The following is a 20,323-nucleotide window of genomic DNA, read 5'->3' as shown; positions in this document are numbered from 1 at the left end:
TGTTTACAGACCGAGTTAACGATTACAAACTCTGTGTGCTTTGGCCGCCTGCCCGAATTCTTACCCGGCCGTCAGATATTATTAAAGAGCCTTTCGATGCTTGCCTGGAGCCCGTCCAACACACCTCAGAGAGAAGCCGCCTGGGTTCGGGGAGGAGCCACTGGCTGGCACTCTGTCTTTTTCTCTCTCTCTCTTTCCAGAGGCCCAGGGAGAAGTCCCAGCCTGGGATGGGCATCTGGCGGGATTTGGCAGAGGCTGGGGCGCCTAGGCAGGAGGGGGAAAGGAGCACCCAGTTGCCACTGGGGACCTCGTCAAATCATGGAGTTGGGAGGGACCCCCTTGCAACGCAGGGATCACAGCTACAGGATCCCTGACAGATTAACCTCTGCTTAAAGGCCCCCAGTGAAGGAGAGTCCGCCATTTTCCAAGGGAGCCTGTCCCGCTGTCGAACAGCTCTTGCCATCAGAAAGTTCTTCCTGTTGTTTAGATGGAATCACCAGAAGAGTGGTAACCAAGTACAGTGGTACCTCAGGTTACAGGCGCTTCAGGTTACATACGCTTCAGGTTACAGACTCCGCTAACCCAGAAATAGTACCTCGGGTTAAGAACTTTGCTTCAGGATGAGAACAGAAATCGTGCTCTGGCGGCGCAGCGGTAGTGGGAGGCCACATTAGCTAAAGTGGTACCTCAGGTTAAGAACAGTTTCAGGTTAAGAACGGACCTAGGAACGAATTAAGTTCTTAACCCGAGGTACCACTGTTAAAACTGTGGAACTCACTTCCGCGGGAGACAGGGATGGCCACCGACCTAGATGGGTCGGAGGCAGCGATGCTTCTGAATACCAGTTGCTGGAAACTGCATGGAGGAGAGTTGCTATTGCACTCAGGTCCTACTTGTGTGTTTCCCATTGAGGCATCTGACTGGCCACGGGGAGAACAGGATTGCTGGACTGGATGGGCCCCTTTGGGGCGGATCCAGCTGGGCTTGAGAAAGATCAGCATCAAACAGGTGTATCCTTATAAGAAAGGACAGGATAAACCTGAATTTGGGATAAGCCCATGTAAACGTGGATTAAAAACCCAGCACTGGAAACCTAGTTGAGCGCCCAGTAAATGGAACTGCATTGCGGGGAGCTGGATCACATGACGCTTGGGGTTCCTTTCAGCTCAACAATTCTATACTTCTATGGGACTGAAGCAACTTCCCTCCAAGGAATAGCCACTACATGTGGAGTTTGGTTTTTTAGTTTAGATAAAACGCAAGTAAGGGAGGCATACAAAATGGGTCAGTGTAAATTATCAAATTAGGGAGATTTCCCCACCCCCTCAAAATTCTAGAACTCAATGGAGGGGGGGGGTCCAAAAGAACAGGGCCTTTTCAGTGGTGGCTCCCCACTTGTGGGCACCATTGCTCCATATCTTTAGGCCCTAGGTGAAAACATTCCTTTTTCATCAGGCCTTTAAACTATCCATGATGTTTTTACATGGGTTTGAATTTTGTGTGTGTATGTGTGTTTCAGACTGCTTTTTCTTTTTAATGCTGGTTTTAATATATGCATGTGTTATTTTGCGTGCGCTGAATTGCAGTCGCAAGAAAAACGACCGATAAAATTAATAAATAACAGCAAAAGCATAAAAACTTAAGAAGTCAAATAGCTCAGTGGTTAGAGCGTGGTTCTGATAACGCCAAGGTTGCAGGTTTGATTCCTGTATGGGACAACTGTATAATCCTGCATTGCAGGGGGTTGGACTAGATGATCCTCATGGTCCCTTCCGGCTATGATTCTATGAAGGGCCTTCTAGATCAGGCCCATGGTCCATCTAGTCCAGCATGCTGTTCTCACAGTGGCCAACCACTCAAGCAGTATATACGTTTTATGAAATAAGTAAATAAGTAAACTAGAAATCAGGATTCGAACACAAGAGCACTCCCCCCCCCCCGTTTCCAGCAGCTGGTATTCAGTGGCATGACTTCCACCAACCGTGGAGGTAGAGGAGAGCCAGTCACCAAAGACAGCCTTATCCATGAATCTGCCCAAACCCTTTTTAAAGCTATCCAAGTTGGTGGCCATCACTGCCTCCTGTGGGAGGGAGTTCCACAGTTTAACTCTGCGCTGCGTGAAAAAGTCCTCTTTTAAATTTGACCTGATCTTCCAACATTCAGCTTCATTGTGTATCCACAAGTTCTAGTGTTGTGAGAGAAGGAGAAAAAGCTTTCCTCTAGCTCCTGTCTGCATGCCACACATAATTTTATATATTTCTACCGTGTGGCCTCTTCCTCGCCTTTTCTCCAAATGAAGAAGAAGAAGAAGAAGTTGATGATGATGATTCAGGTCAGACAAAAGAAAAGTGCTTCTCTGCACAGCACATAGTTGAAACCATGGTATCATTTGCTCCCACACGAAGGCCACCAGCTTGGACGGCTTTAAAAGCCAATTAGGCAATTTCATGGCAGATAATAAGGCAAATCCATGGCTAGCTTCTAACAACAATGTCCATGTCCTGGGCTTCTGAATCACGCCAGTCATTGGGAATCGCAAGCAGGGAGAGCGCTGCTGCACTCGGGTCCTGCTTGTCGGTTTCCCAACGGGGCACCTGATTGGTCGCTGGACTACATGCCCCCCCCCTTTGCCCTGATCCAGCTGAACGGGACTCTTCTGATGGTCCTCTGGCACTGCTCAGGGCTTCTCCAGCAACCTGAGACTAGACAAATGCATGGAGAAGGAGAGCTTATCATCAGATTATTATCCTCCAACAGAACCTCCATGTGCAGGGGCAGTCTAGCTCTGAATATCACATGCAGCAAGGGAAGGTAGCGGCCTTCATTCCCCCCACTTGTGAGCTCTGCTTGTAGCTCTTCTTGGGTTGCCTCTTGAGACACCCCTTTGACAAAGCTCCTACAGCGATTCACCACAAATTGTAAGCCTGGACAACAGCAGCTAGCGGAGGGCCTGGCTGAGACAAGGCAATGACCCGTTGGGTCCTGTCCTGCAGCTCTATGATTCCAGGCAGGGAAGGGTCTTTTAAAGGAGTCCGGGGGCAGGTGCGTTGATATGCTCTCTCTCACACACTGGAAACCCTGCTAGCTCACTCTTGGCAGTCTTCTCCCTCTCTTTCTCTCTCTCTCTCTCTCTCTCTTCTTTCGCTGTGGGCCATTTGCTCGCTGCTCTTCGCCTTCCAGCTTGTACAGACAGGCCTGCCCTGCTCCAGAGAGGGAGGAATCTGATTCTCACCCCCAGGCGCTCACTAAGTAACTTGCCCGCACTTCAAAGGAGCTCTTTATTTTGCCTGGGTGATCACACCCTGCAAAAATTTCCCACCGACAAAAGAAATGGTTTTATAGGCAAAGGAAGGGATTGGAATGTCTCTCTCTCTCTCTTTCTCTCCCCAGCCCTGATGAAGGAAGGAAGGGCCCAGCACACACCCAGGGGGAGCCTGGGGTGGGGGGCAGAGATGTTGCACTCGCTCTCCAGGGATCGAAAAACCACAAGGAAGATTGGATGGTGGCCCACAGAGGCCAGCTGCATCAGTGGCCAACCAGAGGGCTCTCCGGGGCATGAAGGCACCCGCCTTGCCTTGTGTGATATATTTGGAGCTAGACTGCTCCTGAACATGGAAGTTCTACGCAACCTAATTACCTGGCGATGGACCTCTCCTCTTCCTCCTCCTCCTCGATGCATTTGTCTAATCCCCGTTTCAAAGCTGTCTAAGCCAGTAGCCGTCATCACTGCCACACCCTGCCAATCACACCCTGTTGCCCTTAATCCCACATGTGCCAATTCAGCATCAGAGGGAGAGGCACTCTGCACGTGCTCAAATTATTGGTTGTTTGCACCTTTGCTTTACTCATTTGGAGTATGAGACCTGGGACCAATCCAAGACCCCGTGTGTCCCTTCTTTTTTAAAAAATATTTTTTATTGGAAATTTTATTTACAACATAAACCCACCCACCCACCCCAATACAGAAATACAATAAACATAACATACAACAATACAAACAACCAAATAAAAGACTTCCTTTATCCTGTGTCTGGCCTCCTTATTTACTTCTTATAAGCTGTTTCCTTTATGAATAATTATTAAGATTTTTCCAATTATAACTTAAATATCCACAAAGTCTCCTGCAGACATTAATCAAAACAAGTCCCTTCTTAAGAACAGAAGAAGAGCCTGCTGGATCAGGCTGGTGGCCCATCAAGTCCAACATCTTCGCACAGTGGCCCCAGTGGGGAACCTGCAAGTAGGAATTGACCATAGGAGCAACTCTCCCCTTCATGCCTCCATAGTAGGAGGCAGTGATGCTTCTGAATGCCAGTTGCTGGAAACCTCAGGAGGCAAGAGGGCTCTTGTGCTTGGATCCTGCTTGCGGGATTTCCCAGAAGAGGCATCTTGGTGGCTAATGTGAAAAGAGGATGCTGAACTAGATGGGTCATTGTCTTGCTTCAGAAGGCTCTTGTGCTCTTGTTTTTACGTTCCCAGCAAACTTCACACATGGGATTAAACGGGTTCTAGTAGACGTGTCCCTTCCTACAATAAGCCACAGCAAAATCAGAGTTGCCAGCCACCTGTGAAATTGATGTGAAGTCCAATTCTTGGACTTCCGTTCTTTAATTTGTTATGCCCTCCATCAAATCCAGCACCCTTGCACTTCCCAGGAGGAATTGTCTCCTTCTCCTCCATGAATCTGCCATCCCCTTTTAAAAGCATCATTGAATTGTGGAGTTGGAAGGGGCTCCAAGGGTCATCTAGCCCAACCCCCTGCAATGCAGTAATCCCAGCCCCTCATCATCTTGTGGTAGCCAGTTCCGTAAACCAGACACACACTGCACAAAGGAGTCTCTTCTCTGATCTGCCCTGAACCTACTGCAGGGCAATTTCTGCAAGCATTACAAGTGAGAAAAATCTTCATACTGGGCACTATTTTATACACCTGTGTCATCCTCTCTTCCACATTACCAAATGCTGCAGCCTTCCTTGGCAGAGGATTTGCTCCGCTCCAAGCCTCTGATCATTTTAGCTGCCCTTTATTCCCACCTGTGCAGGTACAGCACAGATTCCAACCATTGCTTTTGGATGCAGTCTATTTTCTGCAAAGGAGGGTGACCTGCTCAGGATGCAACTGAAGTATGACGCCCAGTTCTTTAAGGAAGTTGGCAGACTGTTGGGGAAGGTGGAGGAACACCTGCTTTGCATCCAGAAGGTCTCCAACAGCATCACCTGCTAGGGCTGAGATTCCCTCCTGGAGAGCTGCTGCCAGGCTGTGTAGACAATACTGGGTTCAATCAACCAACGGCCTGACTCGGTATTAGGCAGCTTCCCATATTCCTGCTTAAACCAGCCCTTTCTTCCAAACCACGACCCTTGCTTTATACACAGGGACAAGGCTGTATCTTAGTGACAGAGCATCTGCTTTGACATCCTGGTTCAATTCCTGGCATCTCCAGGAAGGCTGGGAATGTCCCCCCTCTTAGCATATACTGAGCTGAATGCACCCCAATGGTCTGATTCTGTATAGATCAGCTTCCTAGACTCCTATTTAAACCAGAGCTTTATTCATAACAATGAGGACTGGAGCCTTAGGCTGGTTTTAGAAGAAGGGCTGTACCGGGAGAGCATCTCCTCTGCATGCACAAGGTTTCCAAGTTCAATCTCTGGCATAGCTCAGTTGGTTAGAGCGTGGTGCTGATAATGCCAAGATTGCAGGTTTGATTCCCATATGGGAGGGCTGCATATTCCTGCATTGCAGGGGGTTGACCTCAGGGTCACCTCCAACTCAATGATTCTGTGAAAGCTTAATTGACTAGTTATCTCCAGGGAGGGCAGGGAATGTCCCCAGCCTGAAACCCTGCACAGCCATTGCTGCCAGTCAGTGCAGACAACACTGAGGTAGATGGACCAACGGTCTAACTCAGCCTAGGGCGGCACCTGACACACCTAAACTGGAGCACACCCAGTTGAGGGTGTCCAGGAAAGTTTGGAGTCTGGAAACCAAAAGACCTGGAGAAGATATGGCTATGATGGGATAATAAGGACCTTTAAGTATCTGATGGATTTTGGTCACACAGAAGATGGATCAGGCTTGCTCTCTGTTGCCTCATGGCTGGGAGCATTGGGGAGGAATTGCAAAGAGGAAGGCAGCAGCTAAAACATCTGGAGGCATTTCTTAACATTGAAACCTGTCCAACAGCAGGACCAACTCTAGGGAGGTGGGCTCTCCTTCCTTGGACGTATTAAAGCCAAGGAGGTTGCAGCTCATCAGTATATTGTGGATCCTGCACTGAGATGTGAGCTGGAGACAGTGATGCTTCTGAATACCAGTTGCTGGAAACCACAGGAGAGAAGGCTCTGGTGCTTGAGTCCTGCATACAGATTTTCCAGTGGGGCATCTGGTTAGCCCCTGTGAGAACAGGATGCTGGACTAGATGGGCCACTGGCCTGATCCAGCAAAGCTCTTCTTGTGCTCTTATGCTTCATGCTCATGAGGGTGATTATATATGCCCAGGACTAGGTGATGCAGCAAGAAAGTTTTTCTCCCTCTCTCATAGTGCTAGACCGCAGCAGTGTGTGGTCAGTGGACTTGGGGGGGGGGACTAGGCAAGTCCCCTTCCCAAAGCCCGGGAAGCTTCTGCCCAGCTTAGGAAGGGAGGCGCAATGCTCACACATATGACGTCACCCCCTCCAATTGTCCTCGCCAGCTTGCGCCTGTGGCCATATATGTTCCCCTATGAAAAAATTCATCACGCACCAGTGGCTAGACATCAGGGGCATCCAATAAAATTGAACATTGGGAGATTCTGGAAGGATAAAAGGAAATTCCTCTTTAAACAGTGTGTAGTTAAAACTATGGCACTCGCTCCCACAGGAGACAGTGACGGACACCAACTCAGATGGCTGAAAAGGAGGACTGGACCAATTCATGGAGGGTAATGCTATCAATGGCTACTAGCCATCCTAGCTCTGGTCTGTCTCCATAGTCAGAGGCAGTAATGCTTCCGAACACCAGTTGCTGGAGGAGAGAGGGCTCTGGTGCTCTTCCTTGAGGGTTTCCCAAAAGAGGTATCTGGTCAGACACTGTGAGAACAGGATGCTGGACCAGAGAGGCCATTGGCTTGATCCAGATGTGTTCTCTATGTTTATAATCCCGTACCCAGGAGGACCCTATGCGTCTTAACATGCAAGCGAGTCTTGCTGAACTCTACAAGGTTCTCTCTCCCAACCCATGAGTGTTTAGGGTCGCAGCCCCAGATGCAGAAAACACTCTTGACCTGCCCTCCCCAGCTCTCTTAAGCAGTCACCGCTGTCCCCTCCTTGCTGACCTTCCAACCTCAAGCATGTTCCTAGCAAGGAGGCATCTCTGGGAACTTCAAAGAAGATGGAAATCTAATTTGGAGACCCTGTGCCTTTTTAAAAAAAGAAAAAGAAAAAGAAATAATTGTTAGAGGGAGAAGAAAAATGTGAGGAATATTTGTGCGTGCCTGTTCATGTTTTCGTAACAGCGGCGGCGGCGGCGGCACCATCCTTTTAAAACTCGCTCTCATGTTCTGCACCAAGGGATGCTTCTATAAATCTTCCTGGATTCCTCTGCCGATCTGGGAGTTCCTGCTCACCTGCCTTTGCTTCCAAAGTAGCAAGCAAGCATTAGGAATTCTCAACGTTTCCATTTTTTAATCTCTGAAATCTGTAGCTTGAGACTCCTTTGCATCTGCTACCTTAAGAACTTCAGAGCAGGGATAGCCCAGTTGGTATCGAGTAGGAGACTCTTAATCTCAGAGTCATGGGTTTGAGCAACACATTGGGCAAAAGTTTCCTGCATTGCAGGGGGCTGAGCTATAGATGACCCTCGTGGTCCCTTCCAACTCTACATTGCTGCCTCAAACTGTGGAGGAGAGCTAAGCCATCATGGCTAGTAGCCTTCGATAGCCCTCTCTTCCATGAATTTGCCTAATCTTCTTTTAAAGCCATCCAAGTTGGTGAACATCACTGCCTCCAGGGCGAGGGAGTTCCATAGTTTAACTATGAGCTGCATGAAAAAGTGTTTCCTTTTTCATCTGCCCTGAATCTTCCAACATTCAGCTTCATTGGATGTCTACCAGTGGTGTTCTAGTGTTCTCCATCAAATTTCTCCATGCCATGAGTAATTTTATAAATGGCTATCTGCACGTGAAGCACAAAACTCGGCAAAACAACAACTCTTGCCACATTTCCATTTGCCAGTCTTCCCCAAGCTAGTGCCCTCCAGATATCTTGGACTACAGTTCCTATCATTCCTAGAATTTGGAGCTGTAGTCTAAAACGTGCAGAAGGCACCAGGCTAGGGGTGTGCGTTGGGTTGCCTATGTCTGGAATACTGCAGTTGTCAGCAATATCTGGGCAGAAACTGGCCAAAACAAATATCCGGGGAAATCCAGATGTATGGGAGCCCATGTCGTTTTTGCCGTTTTTGCCATTTTTTCATAGAAATAGCTCAAAAACAGCATTATTATTATTTTTGCGATTTTGCCAAAAACAAAAAAGCTCAAAAACTTCGCCAAAAAAAGCTTGAAATATGGCAACCCTAGTGTGCAGCAGATATGGTTGTTATACAGTTGTTATACAGTTGTTCTCAAGACTCTTTTGATGGGGTGCACAAATAAAAAGACCTTGATGCCACCTAAGGTTCGATCCTCACATCAAGAGCCAGTGTGCCAGTTAGTGTGTTGGGCTAGGAGATCTGGGTTCAAATCCCCACTCAGCCATATAGCTCACTGGATGGCCTTGGGGCAGTCACTGCCTCTCAGCCTAACCTACCTCACCAGGTTGTTGTGAGAATAAAACAGGAAGGGGACAAGGCACATGTGCCCCCCTTGAGCTCCTTGGGATATAAGAATAAAATAATAACATAAAAAGGCTGCTTTTTTGTGAGTTGAGGGACGCCTGCCCCCAGGCACACTTGGTGGAGTTGCAGGAGAGGGCCTTCTCAGTGGCTGCTCCCAGACTCTGGCACTCTCTCCCTAGAGAAACCAGACTGTGTCCCTCCCTGCTGTCCTTCTACTGGCAGGTGAAGACAGTTTTGTTCCGATAGGCCTTTGGGAACTGACTGGTTGTGTGTGTTTTTTTAAGGAAAGGGCTTTTAATTAGGGCTGGGCTATTTTAATTATCTGCACTTTAATATATTTGCTTTTTTAATTCTACTTGAGTTAGAACTAAGTGATTATCTTTTATGTGCTTTTTAGCTTTTTGCATTTTATCTGGGTTGTTTTGTAAGCCGCCATGGGGAAAAGGTGTGTTATAAATAAATATAACAGCAGCAGCAACAATTACGTATCCACACAGTGCATAGTTAAACCGTGGAACTCGCTTCCATAGGATGCAGTGATGGCCACCGACTTGGATGGCTTTTAAAGAGGATTAGACAAATTCATGGAGGAGAGAGCTATGGATGGCTAGAAACCACAGGAGGGGAGAGTGCTCTTGGGCTCTGGTCCTGCTTGCAGCCTTCCTAGGAAGAGGCATCTGGGGTCAGCCACTGTGAGAACAGGATGCTGGACTAGATGGGCCACTGGCCTGATCCAGAGGACACTTCTTATATTAATGATGAGGATGAGGATGAGGATGATAACAACAACAGCCTAGAGGCCTGTTCAGGATACATGCTCAGGCACAGTTGAGATCCAAGGCTGAGTCTTTTGCAGCTTTGAAGAGCGAAGGGAAGCAAGAGGTAGAAACAGAGCTCCATGTTTACTCTTGTAGTACTGTTGGAAAAACTAAGATAAGAGCTCATAGTGTACAGTGTGTGTGTGTACACCTGGTTTTTATGGAGTGGGAGGGTGCGGGGCAGAATGCAAGCATAAGAAAGCCACATTTCCCTTTCCTCTGCTGTTCTCTAACCCAGTCACTTTGGGGACAAGCTGGTGGAAAGGCCTCCCCAGTAAAACGAACAGGAGCTTCCCACTGTGCTTTGCATCTCTCTCAAGAGACCAAGAAAGTGCTTTGTTCCCATAACTCAGTGTCAGTGTGGCATAGTAGGCCCTAGGACATCAGGGTTCCCATCTCCACTCGGCTACAGAAACTCACTGGGTGACCTCGGGGGCCTGTCACTGCCTCTCAGCCTAGCCTACCTCATAGGGTTGTTGTGGGGATTTAATGTGGAGGGGAGCAATGTACACCACCTCAAGCTCCTTAGAGAAAAAGATGGGGTATAAATGCAATAAATAGAATAAGAAATAAGCTCAAGGGAAACATTCTGCACAAGCACACCTTTAACTTGGGAGGGTGGGGACATCTCACCTGCTTTTCCGTATGCTTTTAAGTGGCCTATCAGCCGCCGCAATGCCTTGCATCCATAGTTATTATGTAAGCTAAAGGATGTTTGCCAGCGATTGCTGCACTCATGCCAAATACATTCATATCAGGGAAGATCCACACCGCAGACTTAATCTGGTCTAGCAGTCAATCCGTCTCCCCATGGAACTCTGGGAATTGTAGCTCTGTGAGGGAGCGTCCAACGATTCCCAGCCCTCAAAAAACTACAGTTCCCAGAATTCTTTGGTGGAAACCATGACTGTTAATGGTATACAATCGTTATAAGTATATTGTGTGTGTGTGCTGGAGAATGGAGGGTCTGGCCTCACGGCGGCATCATTTCAAAGCACTTTCCCCATAGGCCAATTGCACTTTGTGCCCCAAAGCCCACTGATTTGTTAATAATTATACAAATCAGCAGTAAGGAAATGTGGACGAGGGAAGCCAAATATACCCATTTGAAAGTTTATGGCCTGTGTCATGTTCGGGGCAATTGGGATGTATTTCAATATCGGGCAAAAGAAGATTTCATAAGTAGCAGTGGTCAACTTTGCAGTGCCATCAGGTTACAATGGTAATTGTAGCCTGGTGTCTGCAGGCTTCCAGATGTGTTGGACTACAACTCCCCTCAACTGGCATGGCTGTGCTCCCTTCTGTTCCAGAGCATCATATGGCCATGCTAATATGAGAACACAGGAAAAGGGCCTCCTGGATCAGGCCAGTGGCCCATCTAGTTCAGCATCCTGTTCTCACATTAGCCAACCAGATACTCCAATGAGAAACCCACAAGCAAGATTTGAGTGCAAGAGCTCTCCCGCCTCCTTTGGTTTCCAGCAACTGGTTTTCAGATGCACCACTGCCTCCAACTCCAGGCAGAGCATACCCATCATGGCTAGTAGCCCAGCCCAACCTGCTGCAATGCAGGAATCACAAGCAAGGAATCCCTGACAAATGGCCAGCCAACCTCTATTTAAAAACCTCCCACAAACTTCCGAGGGAATCCGTTCCACTGTCAAACAGCTCTTACTGTCAGGAAGTTCTTCCAGCTGTTGAGCTAGAATCTCCTTTTGTTGTCATTTGAATCCATTGGTTCTGGGTCCTTCCCTCTGGAGCAGCAAAAAGCCAACAAGCTTGCTCCATCTTCCTTGGGACAGCCCTTTAGATATTTGAAGATGGCTATCCTATCACTTCTCAGTCTTTTCTTCTCTTCTCCAGGCTAAAAATTGGCTCATCTATCACTTCAGAAAGTGCAAATTGGGTAGCGTTGCATTAAAAGGCATTCCCAGCTGAACCAATTTCCTGGGTGGCAGAGGGACGTGGGTGGCGTTGTGGTCTAAACCACAGAGCTTAGGGCTTGCCGATCAGTAGGTCAGTGGTTCGAATCCCTGCAATGGAGTGAGCTCCCGTTGTTCGGTCCCAGCTCCTGGCAGTTTGAAAGCACGTCAGAATGCAAGTAGATAAATAGGTACCGCTCTGGCGGGAAAGTAAACGGCATTTCCGTGTGCTGCTCTGGTTCACCATGCTGGCCACATGACCCAGAAGCTGTCTGCGAACAAACGCTGGCTCCCTCGGCCTATAGAGCGAGATGAGCACACAACCCCAGAGTCGTCCACGACTGGACCTAATGGTCGGGGGTACTTTTACCTTTACCCCTGTTTTACGACAACAACTATTGTAGTGGACGATTATTTCCCTACTGCATGAGTGTGTGCAAGACAGAGAGATGGAGAAGGACAGGTCTTCTTCACCAACAAATTTAAGTGTCCATTTTGGGTGTCACAACAGGCATCAGTCACGGTCCAGGATTGGCCAGACACCAATTTTGAGGCCTCTGCTCTTGGCTTCACTGGGATGAGTCGGGAGGCTGGGCAGGATCTTCAGCCCCAGGTATATTCATTCCAGTTCTTGTAGGGAACTCTCAACTAGCTCATGTAACCATTTGTAGGCAAGGCAGCTAAGTGTGTGGAGGTGAACTAGTTTAAAGTCTTCTTTGAAAGAAGGGATCCCGTTTTCTGAGGCTAAACAAGCAATGCTGCAGGTGCCACATCATACCCATTCTGCATTTATAAGAAATTGATGTGTTAGTGTGGCAGCACCTATACTCAGGAACTCCCTGCCTCTTGATATCAGACAGGCGCCTTCACTGTAGTCTTTTTGGCTCTTGCTAAGAACATTTTTGTTTAGGCAAGTCTCCCCAGACACGTAGAATGTGTATGTATGTTTTGATCTGTTTCTAGTTTCTTGCTTATTTTATCTTTTGAATGTTTTAAAGAGTTGCTTTTACTGATAATTTTACTCTTTTATTCTCTCTATAAACCACTTTGAGGCTGTTTTCTACAGTCATGCAGTGTATAAATTTTATGAAATAAATAAAAAGATAAACCTGGACCCCTGGACCTTGGACCCACGCTGCTGTCCCCAGGCAATGACCAGTGTCTGGAGGGGAATGTTAATCTGATTATTCTCCTGGCCTCTCTTAATAGTGATCAATGCTGACCATCAACTCATCCTGAACAATCTCAAAGGATATTGGGAAACTGCCGAGCACTCCCTTCTGTTCCTACCTAAGGGGTTCGGTCCTCAAAGGCAGTGTTGGGCAACTGCTGCTGTGCCCCTAGGAATTATTTTACCACCGGAAGATAAGATCTTGTCCCTGGTGCTGTTTAACACCTGTACTCAGCCTCTGGGGAAGTTCATTCATCAGTTCTGGAGCAAGAAGCTGCCAGGAACCCAGAGACTTGAGTTCACCCAAACGTACCATGTTCACTGCTGCTCTCCTCCTACAGCTTGGAGCCTCTGAAGGGTAGCTTTTCATGCTAAACCAGTCATGGGGCTGTGGTTAACCAATCTTTTCATGAGTTAAGAAACTAGGGGTGATCTTATCAGGTAGCAGGAATGTCAACTCACGACACACACGGATCATCAAAGGAACTGGATGTTTAGCACAATGGATATGGACTATGCAGGAAATGAATGCCGATGAATGTTTGAAAAGCAAAAAATGTATGGTGTCACCTACTTGCCTCCTCACTCCCAAATTCAGTGAGATTTCCTGTACTAAGACAATTGTGTCACACCCACCCACCCCCGAATTTGGTCACTGCATCCAGTGCTCCCCAATGCTAAATATCCTCCCAAATATGGAGTTTTGCACCCATGAGGACTAGAACCTTTAACACAATGAAAGCAAGTTTACGTACCCAATTCTACATCCTACACTTTTCTCTCTCCATGCCAGTGCCAACCAGGAGAACATATAGCAGCCCTGCTTATTACCCTGGTGTTAGAGATCAGTCCTTCTGCCTTCAGGAAAAACTGTCAAAATGTTTTCAGCTGCCAATGAGCTTTGCGTTTGAGCCCTTATATGTTGCAAAGAAGTATGGGGATGTGAGCAGTTCTAGGGCACACCCTTAGCTCACAAACAGGGTGCTGGACAGGTCTTGGGGTTGTTGTGCGTGAACTGTGAACATGCCTCACAAGTCACCGATCATTCCTCTGTGGTGGTAGAAATACAGGTACATGCTGGGAGCTCATCATATCTACATGTTTCAAGATAGAGCACAACCGAAAGACTGAAATGTATATTACAGCAGCAAAGAGAGGGGCACGTTCCAAATGTGAAACTTGCGGCAATGCAGTCCCCATGCAGGGGCTGCACCACCTGAATTTTGCACATTTCGATCAGGCGTCCCCCTGTCTTGCTTGTGTTATTTTCTTGAAAGCAAGCAGGTGGTATATCTATAGCCATGAAGGAAGCTGGGTGTTCACTAGGGGCTTAAATTTCTTGCTAAATTCAAGAGTGCAGTGAACAGGCCACTTCCTTCACAGCTATAGATATTGCAAAGGAATGTTGATCCGGATGAAGTTTCACTCCCTTTCCCATTGAAAAAAAGAAAAGAAAAAGCAGCGGTTAGTCCAGAACAAATCCTCTAGAATAATATCAATTAAGCAAGGTCTGCACCAGGTAAGGCACCTACTTTTTGCAGCCAAAATGGAGAAATGGTGCTTTCCTGTCCCTGGATTTAGAAGTGAAGCAGAACTAAATATTTTCAGCCAAATGCAACCAACCAACCTGCCATACAAGACACCCTAGCCTTCCTACAGTGTGACTTGCTGGGAGAGTGAAAGGCTTGTGTGCTTCTGCCACAGAGCTGTGCAAGGAGGAGGGGAAAGATGTGAAGGCAGGGAGGGGAAAGAGATGGGGATTAAGAAAAAGAAAGACAACAAGAAAACCTGATTGAAGAAAAAAAGAGGCTACTGGAAGATGGAGAATGCAAATGTTACAGTATGCAAGGGGGTCAACAGAGATGGGGTACTGAAATGAAATGTGGTACCGAGAGAAAATGAGAGAGTTCAAAGGGGTTGAAATGAAAACACTAGGTTAAGACCAGTGGCGTAGCGTGGGGGGTGCGGGGGGGCCGGCCGCACCGGGCGCAACATCTGGGGGTTAGGGGGCGCAAATCCACGGGTTAGGGGGTGCAAATTACTTGCCTTGCCCCGGGTGCTGACAACCCACGCTACGCCACTGGTTAAGACTGTGGCAGAAAGATTTTTTTTCTGAGGTTACTGTAGCACTGAGGCCCTTTAGAGTACGCAATCTATATATGTAAAATATATGTGAATATATGCATGCAAAAGCCAAGCTGGGAGTGATTTGAGTTTAAACCTTTGTAGGTTTCTAATTCGCTCTCAGGTTGCATTAATGTAAGGAGGAAGTGAGCCTCCAGTCTTGGAAGCTTCCTATCTGGTTAAGCACTCTTAATCCAAAACTATTTAGGACAATGGGGCTGGCATTTGTGAAATTAAAAGGGGGGGATGGGATGGGATTGGGTTCTCTTCTGAATCATGGCCACAATCGGGGTTTAGGCATCACATAGCCTCTCCCACCCCCCACTTGTCCGATCTAGTGTTACATGGGACCATCACCAACCCAGATTAAAATGCAATTATTGGGCAGGGCGGGGGTTTGAGCACTACCAAACTCACTTTGAGAACTCTGGCTTGAAACTGAGCCCCCTTCTGACCCCCTCGCCTCCTGCTTGTTTTCTTTGACCCCCTCCCAGCGTCATGCTCCTTCCTGCTCACAGCACACAGAGCAAGAACAGTGGAGGATGACAAGCAAGTCCGCCCCCCACCCCGCTCCCTCACCTGATCAGGCAAACCCCAGGTTTACAGAGCTACACACCTCAGTCTCTCCACACAGACCCTCTGGCACTGGATTGGGGTTTAGAGTGGCAGATCTATGTGCGGAGCAGGGTTTTCTCTGGCTCCTCCCTCCTGAGAGGGACCTCTTTTGGCTCTTTGTCTGCTTCATCTCATATCAGCCTTTTGAATTTACACTATCCTTGATTTCCGCTACTTGACCCTCCTGAATATGAGAGTCAGGGCATTACTCCATGTTGCCCTCACCTTCAGAACGACCTAAAGGCCTCTCCTTTCCCCAAGCTGTGTGGGCATCCATCCCCTTAACCTAAACCGACTTTTGATTTTCTAAAACTGTTCTGTCTTTGAGCAGATGTTGCAGAAGCTCAACCTGGCAGGTTCTGCCCTGGATTTGGGCATCTTTTGCCATTCAGACAGGATGCCTGAATGGCAGCTTCCCCTCCCACCCACACCCCCAGTGTTGAAAGAATCCCTCAGAAGATCAAGTGCTTGTCCCTTGAAACAGATATGTGCAACATAATGTGTAAGTCTTCAGGATGGACTGCTGCAATGCGCTTGCTATTGGACTGCCCTTGAAGATGTCGGAAGTGCTTCAGGTAGCACAAGAGGCTCAGGAAAAGGAAGTGCGCTCAGTCTGTCCTTAGCAGCCTTGACAACATGCACTTCTGGGCACAATTCAAGGGACTGGGGTTTTGGTTTTGGGGGGGGGTTTTACCAACACTGGCTGAGACCCACATCCTTAAAGACTGCATCTCCTTGCATCAACCCTCCTGCCATGGTTATTCATCAAAACAGGCCTTGTTTCAACTACCATCTACCTGTGCAGTTTGAGAATTAGAAGCACATCCTTAGCAGCCGTGGCCCTGATACTGTGGAACAAGGACATTCCTGTAGATCAGAGGAATTATGCCTCTTTGCTCACCTTTTGTTAAAGCTAAGAAACATTTTGTATGTGTGTTTTTGTGACTTCCTTTTTGATTAGTTGATATGTTAGCATATAGTTATTTTCTTTCTTTAAAAATTGGTTTTATTATTGTCACTTCAGTACCCACTTTCTCTCAAGGGAACATGGGTACGTCCACTCAAAAGTAAATTTTGAAGATTGCTGGTACATGTGGTGCAGCCAGCAATCGCCCTGTTGGATTCTAAGGATGCACAGAAGGTATCAGCCTGTTTGAAGTCCTGGACACATGCAGAAGAGAGGTGCTGAGAGGTGCCACTACCCTAAAAAAAAAACAGTCACCACTGAGTCCTTGCCTTGCTTGGACAATGGATTCAGAGGTGGCCTTACCAGATGTATAGCTGCCAGATTTTGAGCTTTTGACCTAGAAGTTATTTGCGGCACTTGGCCTCCAGGTATCACTGTGGGCTCCCAAGTTCCTTGTTGTTTATTGACTTCAAACACTTTCCAAATGAAAGACCTCCCGGGGTGGACTACCACAATAAAAAGATTATAAAGCAATTTATAACGGGCAGGAGGTCAAATCAACACAGCAGGAATAACAAATAGCAGCAGCCAACAGATGGGTCAAAAGGAAGCTACTCACAATCAGCCTGTCCTATCTCAATGCCTCCCTGTCCTCAATGAATAACTGGAATTTTATTGCCAGCCAGAAGGTGATGGAGACTGGTGTCCCTTGGGAGAGTGTTGCATAATATCAGTGCCAACAATGGAAAAGCTTATGGGTTGTATCTAATGTTAGTCCCACTCAGAATAGATTTCTAAATCCGTGGTTCCCAATTTTGGGGGGCCACCATCCCCTTGGTTCCATACAATCATTCGGAATACCCCTTACCACACACTATAGGGCACATCCATGCCAAACTGGTTTAACAGTCAATCCCTCTTCCCAGGGAACTCTGGGAATTATAGTCCTGGGAGAAAGGTGGGAGTCATTTCACAGTTTCTAGCACCCATAACAAACTACAGTTCCCAGGATTCCTTGGGGGAAACCATGACTGTTAAAGTGGTATGAAATCAATATATAGTGTGGATGAGGCATATAAAAAGAATTATTCAGAATAGCAGTTTGCATGACACACTAAGGAAGAGAATAAACACAGTAAAACATGAAATGGCAACAATTCAATGCATGCTTATTCAAAATCCCGTTAACACTATGTAGTTTATTTAATTCAAGTCCCCTAAGGAATCACACTGCCCCCTCCGGAAGGGGCAATATAGCCCACTTTGGGTCTGGCGGCTCCAAAGGCTAAAGCCAGCCCTCTAAATTGTAGGCTCCATATGATAGGCTCAGATAACATTCTGGCAGTTTATTCTTTTAAAAAAAAGTTTTTATTAAATTTGCCTGCAGCATCAACAACAATAAACAATTCATACCGAACACACAGAGTGCAATTGTGGCTATTGACCATCATTATGTGAGCCACTGCCATTTTTAAAGGCAGTTCTACACAGAACACATAGCAGCAACCCTAACCTGTTATGAAAGGCACAAATAACAGTTGCAGAATCATGCTCTCTCTAGCACCGGGTCCCAGCAGGGGCCTTTCAGCTCATGACAAGATGTTTGAAAGCCGGTATGATGTACTTGGTGCCACAGACTGAATAAATAAATAAATAAATAAATATGGGCCTTGAATCAGCCACATGATGGATGGGACCCACAGCTCTCTCATACGACCCCATCTTTTCTCCTTTGCTTGGACCTGCTCCCCCACAACGCATGGATGCTACCATCTATCACTTCCTTCAAATTCCCCCTTAATACCCAACTTTCCTAAGAAGTCTTCCGCACAGCCATGCTATACTGTAACTTAGTCTGTCACCAAGCCTAAATATGCGTACATGTTGGAGAAAGTTGCAGGAAATAAATCTAAGAAATTAATGGAATAATTGCACATTCTTTCCCTGCCTCCACTTCTCCTGTTGTCAAATTCCTCTACGTTCCTTCATCAGGCAGGGACTGGTCCTTTTGGACTTCTAAGCATATCGGTGGCATGAAAATAAATAAATAATAGGGGACCTTGGGCCATTTATTATCTCTCAGTAATAATGTATATCGTAGGGTTGTTCTGAAGATAAAATAAGCTAAATTACTGTGTATGCCATATAGGTTTCTCCGAGAGCCTTGGACAAAATAAGGCGGGATACAAGAACTATGAGTAATATTAATATTACTCTTGCATGGATTCTTTAGCTGTAATTCCTGCATTGTAGGGGGTTGGACTAACTGACCCTGTGGGGTCCCTTCCAATTCTGCAGTTCTAGGATTCTAAAAAAGATTGAGATAGTCAGATCAAGGTGACGGGACATTCTTTTGCTCTGGAAGTGTGCAGGAGGCAGCCTTATTCTCGTTTGCAATTATCAGAGATGTTCTATTCCAGAACCATCTCATTCCGCTCTGCGAGATAAGATTCTGCATCTCCAGAAGGTAATCATTTGCCCAAAACTCTCTGAACAAGTATCCAGAACCAACTTTATCACTACTAGCATCTAAGCTGTGATAATTGATTGATGTCAGCATCAGACATCTAGTGAACATTGCCGAAAAGTAAATAAATCCAATGCAATGTACGAAGTTGCCTTGTGCTGCTGCTCCTTGCAGCCAGTATCACTTACTCTGACTGGCAGCCAGGATCTCATGCAGAGAGAGGTCTTTCCCAGCCTGTTACCTGAGATCCTTTAATAAGTGATGTCAGCAATGAAGCAAGGCTCTTCCACATTTAAATAGGCCTGCCCCAAACAAGTACATGTTCCTTTAATCATATGAAGCTGCCTGGTGCTGCATTGAAAAATTGGTCCAACTTGCTTAACATTTTCTACTTTGACTGGCAGAGGTACTCTGAGTCACAGACAGGGCTCTTTACTCACGTCAGATCCTTTGAGATGGAGATGCTAGGAATATAAGAAGCAAGGACCTTCCACATGCAAGATGGACGCTCTACCAACACCACCAAGAGAAGACACAGGAACCCAAGAGAAGACTCATGTTCTCTCACATGTTAGTGGGCAGTTGCATTCTTAATCCCTCAACTCCTGGACCTCAACAATTTGATCCATTGAGCCACAGGAGTGCTCCTATGTTTGTGCATTTCCCACAGGCATCTGGTCAGCCACTGTAACAACAGGATGCTGGACCAGATGGGCCGTTGTCCTGATCCAGCAGGCTCTTCTTATCTTCTTCTGTTCACATGGGCATTCATAAACCACCCAATAAAGCTGCCACTTTTTGTTTCTTTTCTGTCTCCCAAGTAGCCCCCTCAAATCAGTTCAATCCAACGCAACTGCTCCAACTCATTTACAATTTTGGTTTCAGCCCAGCTAAATTCAATCACTGTCGGCAGCTTCCAACTCATTAAGGGTTCTGAACTGGATTTTGTAAACTACAGGGCATCGGCTGGGCTTTGTACTACTTGCCTTGAGAACAATGAACTCAAGTCATGTGAGGACCCTGCGAGGTGAGTCACAGGTTGCGAGGCAAGATGGCACACGAACGCAGAGCAGCAGCTGTGCTCCATCACAATAGACTGGGCTTCACAACGAGGGGCGTTGGGTTTTCCCATTTGCAAGAAGCCCCTTCGTGCATCTCTCCCTCTCATGACCAAAACAAGAGGACCCATGACTGAAGTTTCTGAGTCATCGTAGAAACTCATGGTCAGAAGATACATGGCCATCACTTCAGAACACAGCTCTTTGGGACAGGAGAAGAGAGCAGATCAGTGAAGGTGACTATTTGGAAAAGCACCTTGTCACCAAAAGAAACCAAATGGAAGGAAAGGTTTCTGGATGCAATGGAGGAAGACCAAAATGATGCATCCAAGAGAGAGAGAGAGAGCCTCGGGTATTTGGTGCCTTCACATTTCATTCACAAAGAGAATTCACACTTTTGCATGGAAGCCACATGTCCCTAACCTT

The 20,323-nt window shown here is 46.9% G+C and overlaps 1 protein-coding gene across 3 annotated transcripts in view; it reads right to left on the bottom strand.

Annotated features, from left to right (window-relative positions):
* Window positions 1–20,323, bottom strand: part of RNF43 (ring finger protein 43) — a 51,479-nt gene that overhangs the window by 28,121 nt on the left and 3,035 nt on the right. Inside the window, exon 1 of one of the 3 annotated variants that reach the window (XM_083588170.1) lies at window positions 65–250. The exons of the other annotated variants lie outside the window; for them this stretch is intronic. Coding sequence (XP_083444296.1) covers window positions 65–235 — 171 coding nt within the window. The 5' untranslated portion in view covers window positions 236–250. Of the gene's footprint in view, window positions 1–64; window positions 251–20,323 lie in introns of those variants that run through there. 3 annotated transcript variants of the gene reach the window in all.

Source organism: Podarcis filfolensis (genome assembly GCF_964270895.1).
Source record: "Podarcis filfolensis genome assembly, chromosome: 15".
Lineage (NCBI taxonomy): Eukaryota > Metazoa > Chordata > Lepidosauria > Squamata > Lacertidae > Podarcis > Podarcis filfolensis.
The sequence above is the reverse complement of the archived record's forward strand: the minus strand, read 5'-3'. Positions and strand labels throughout refer to the sequence as shown.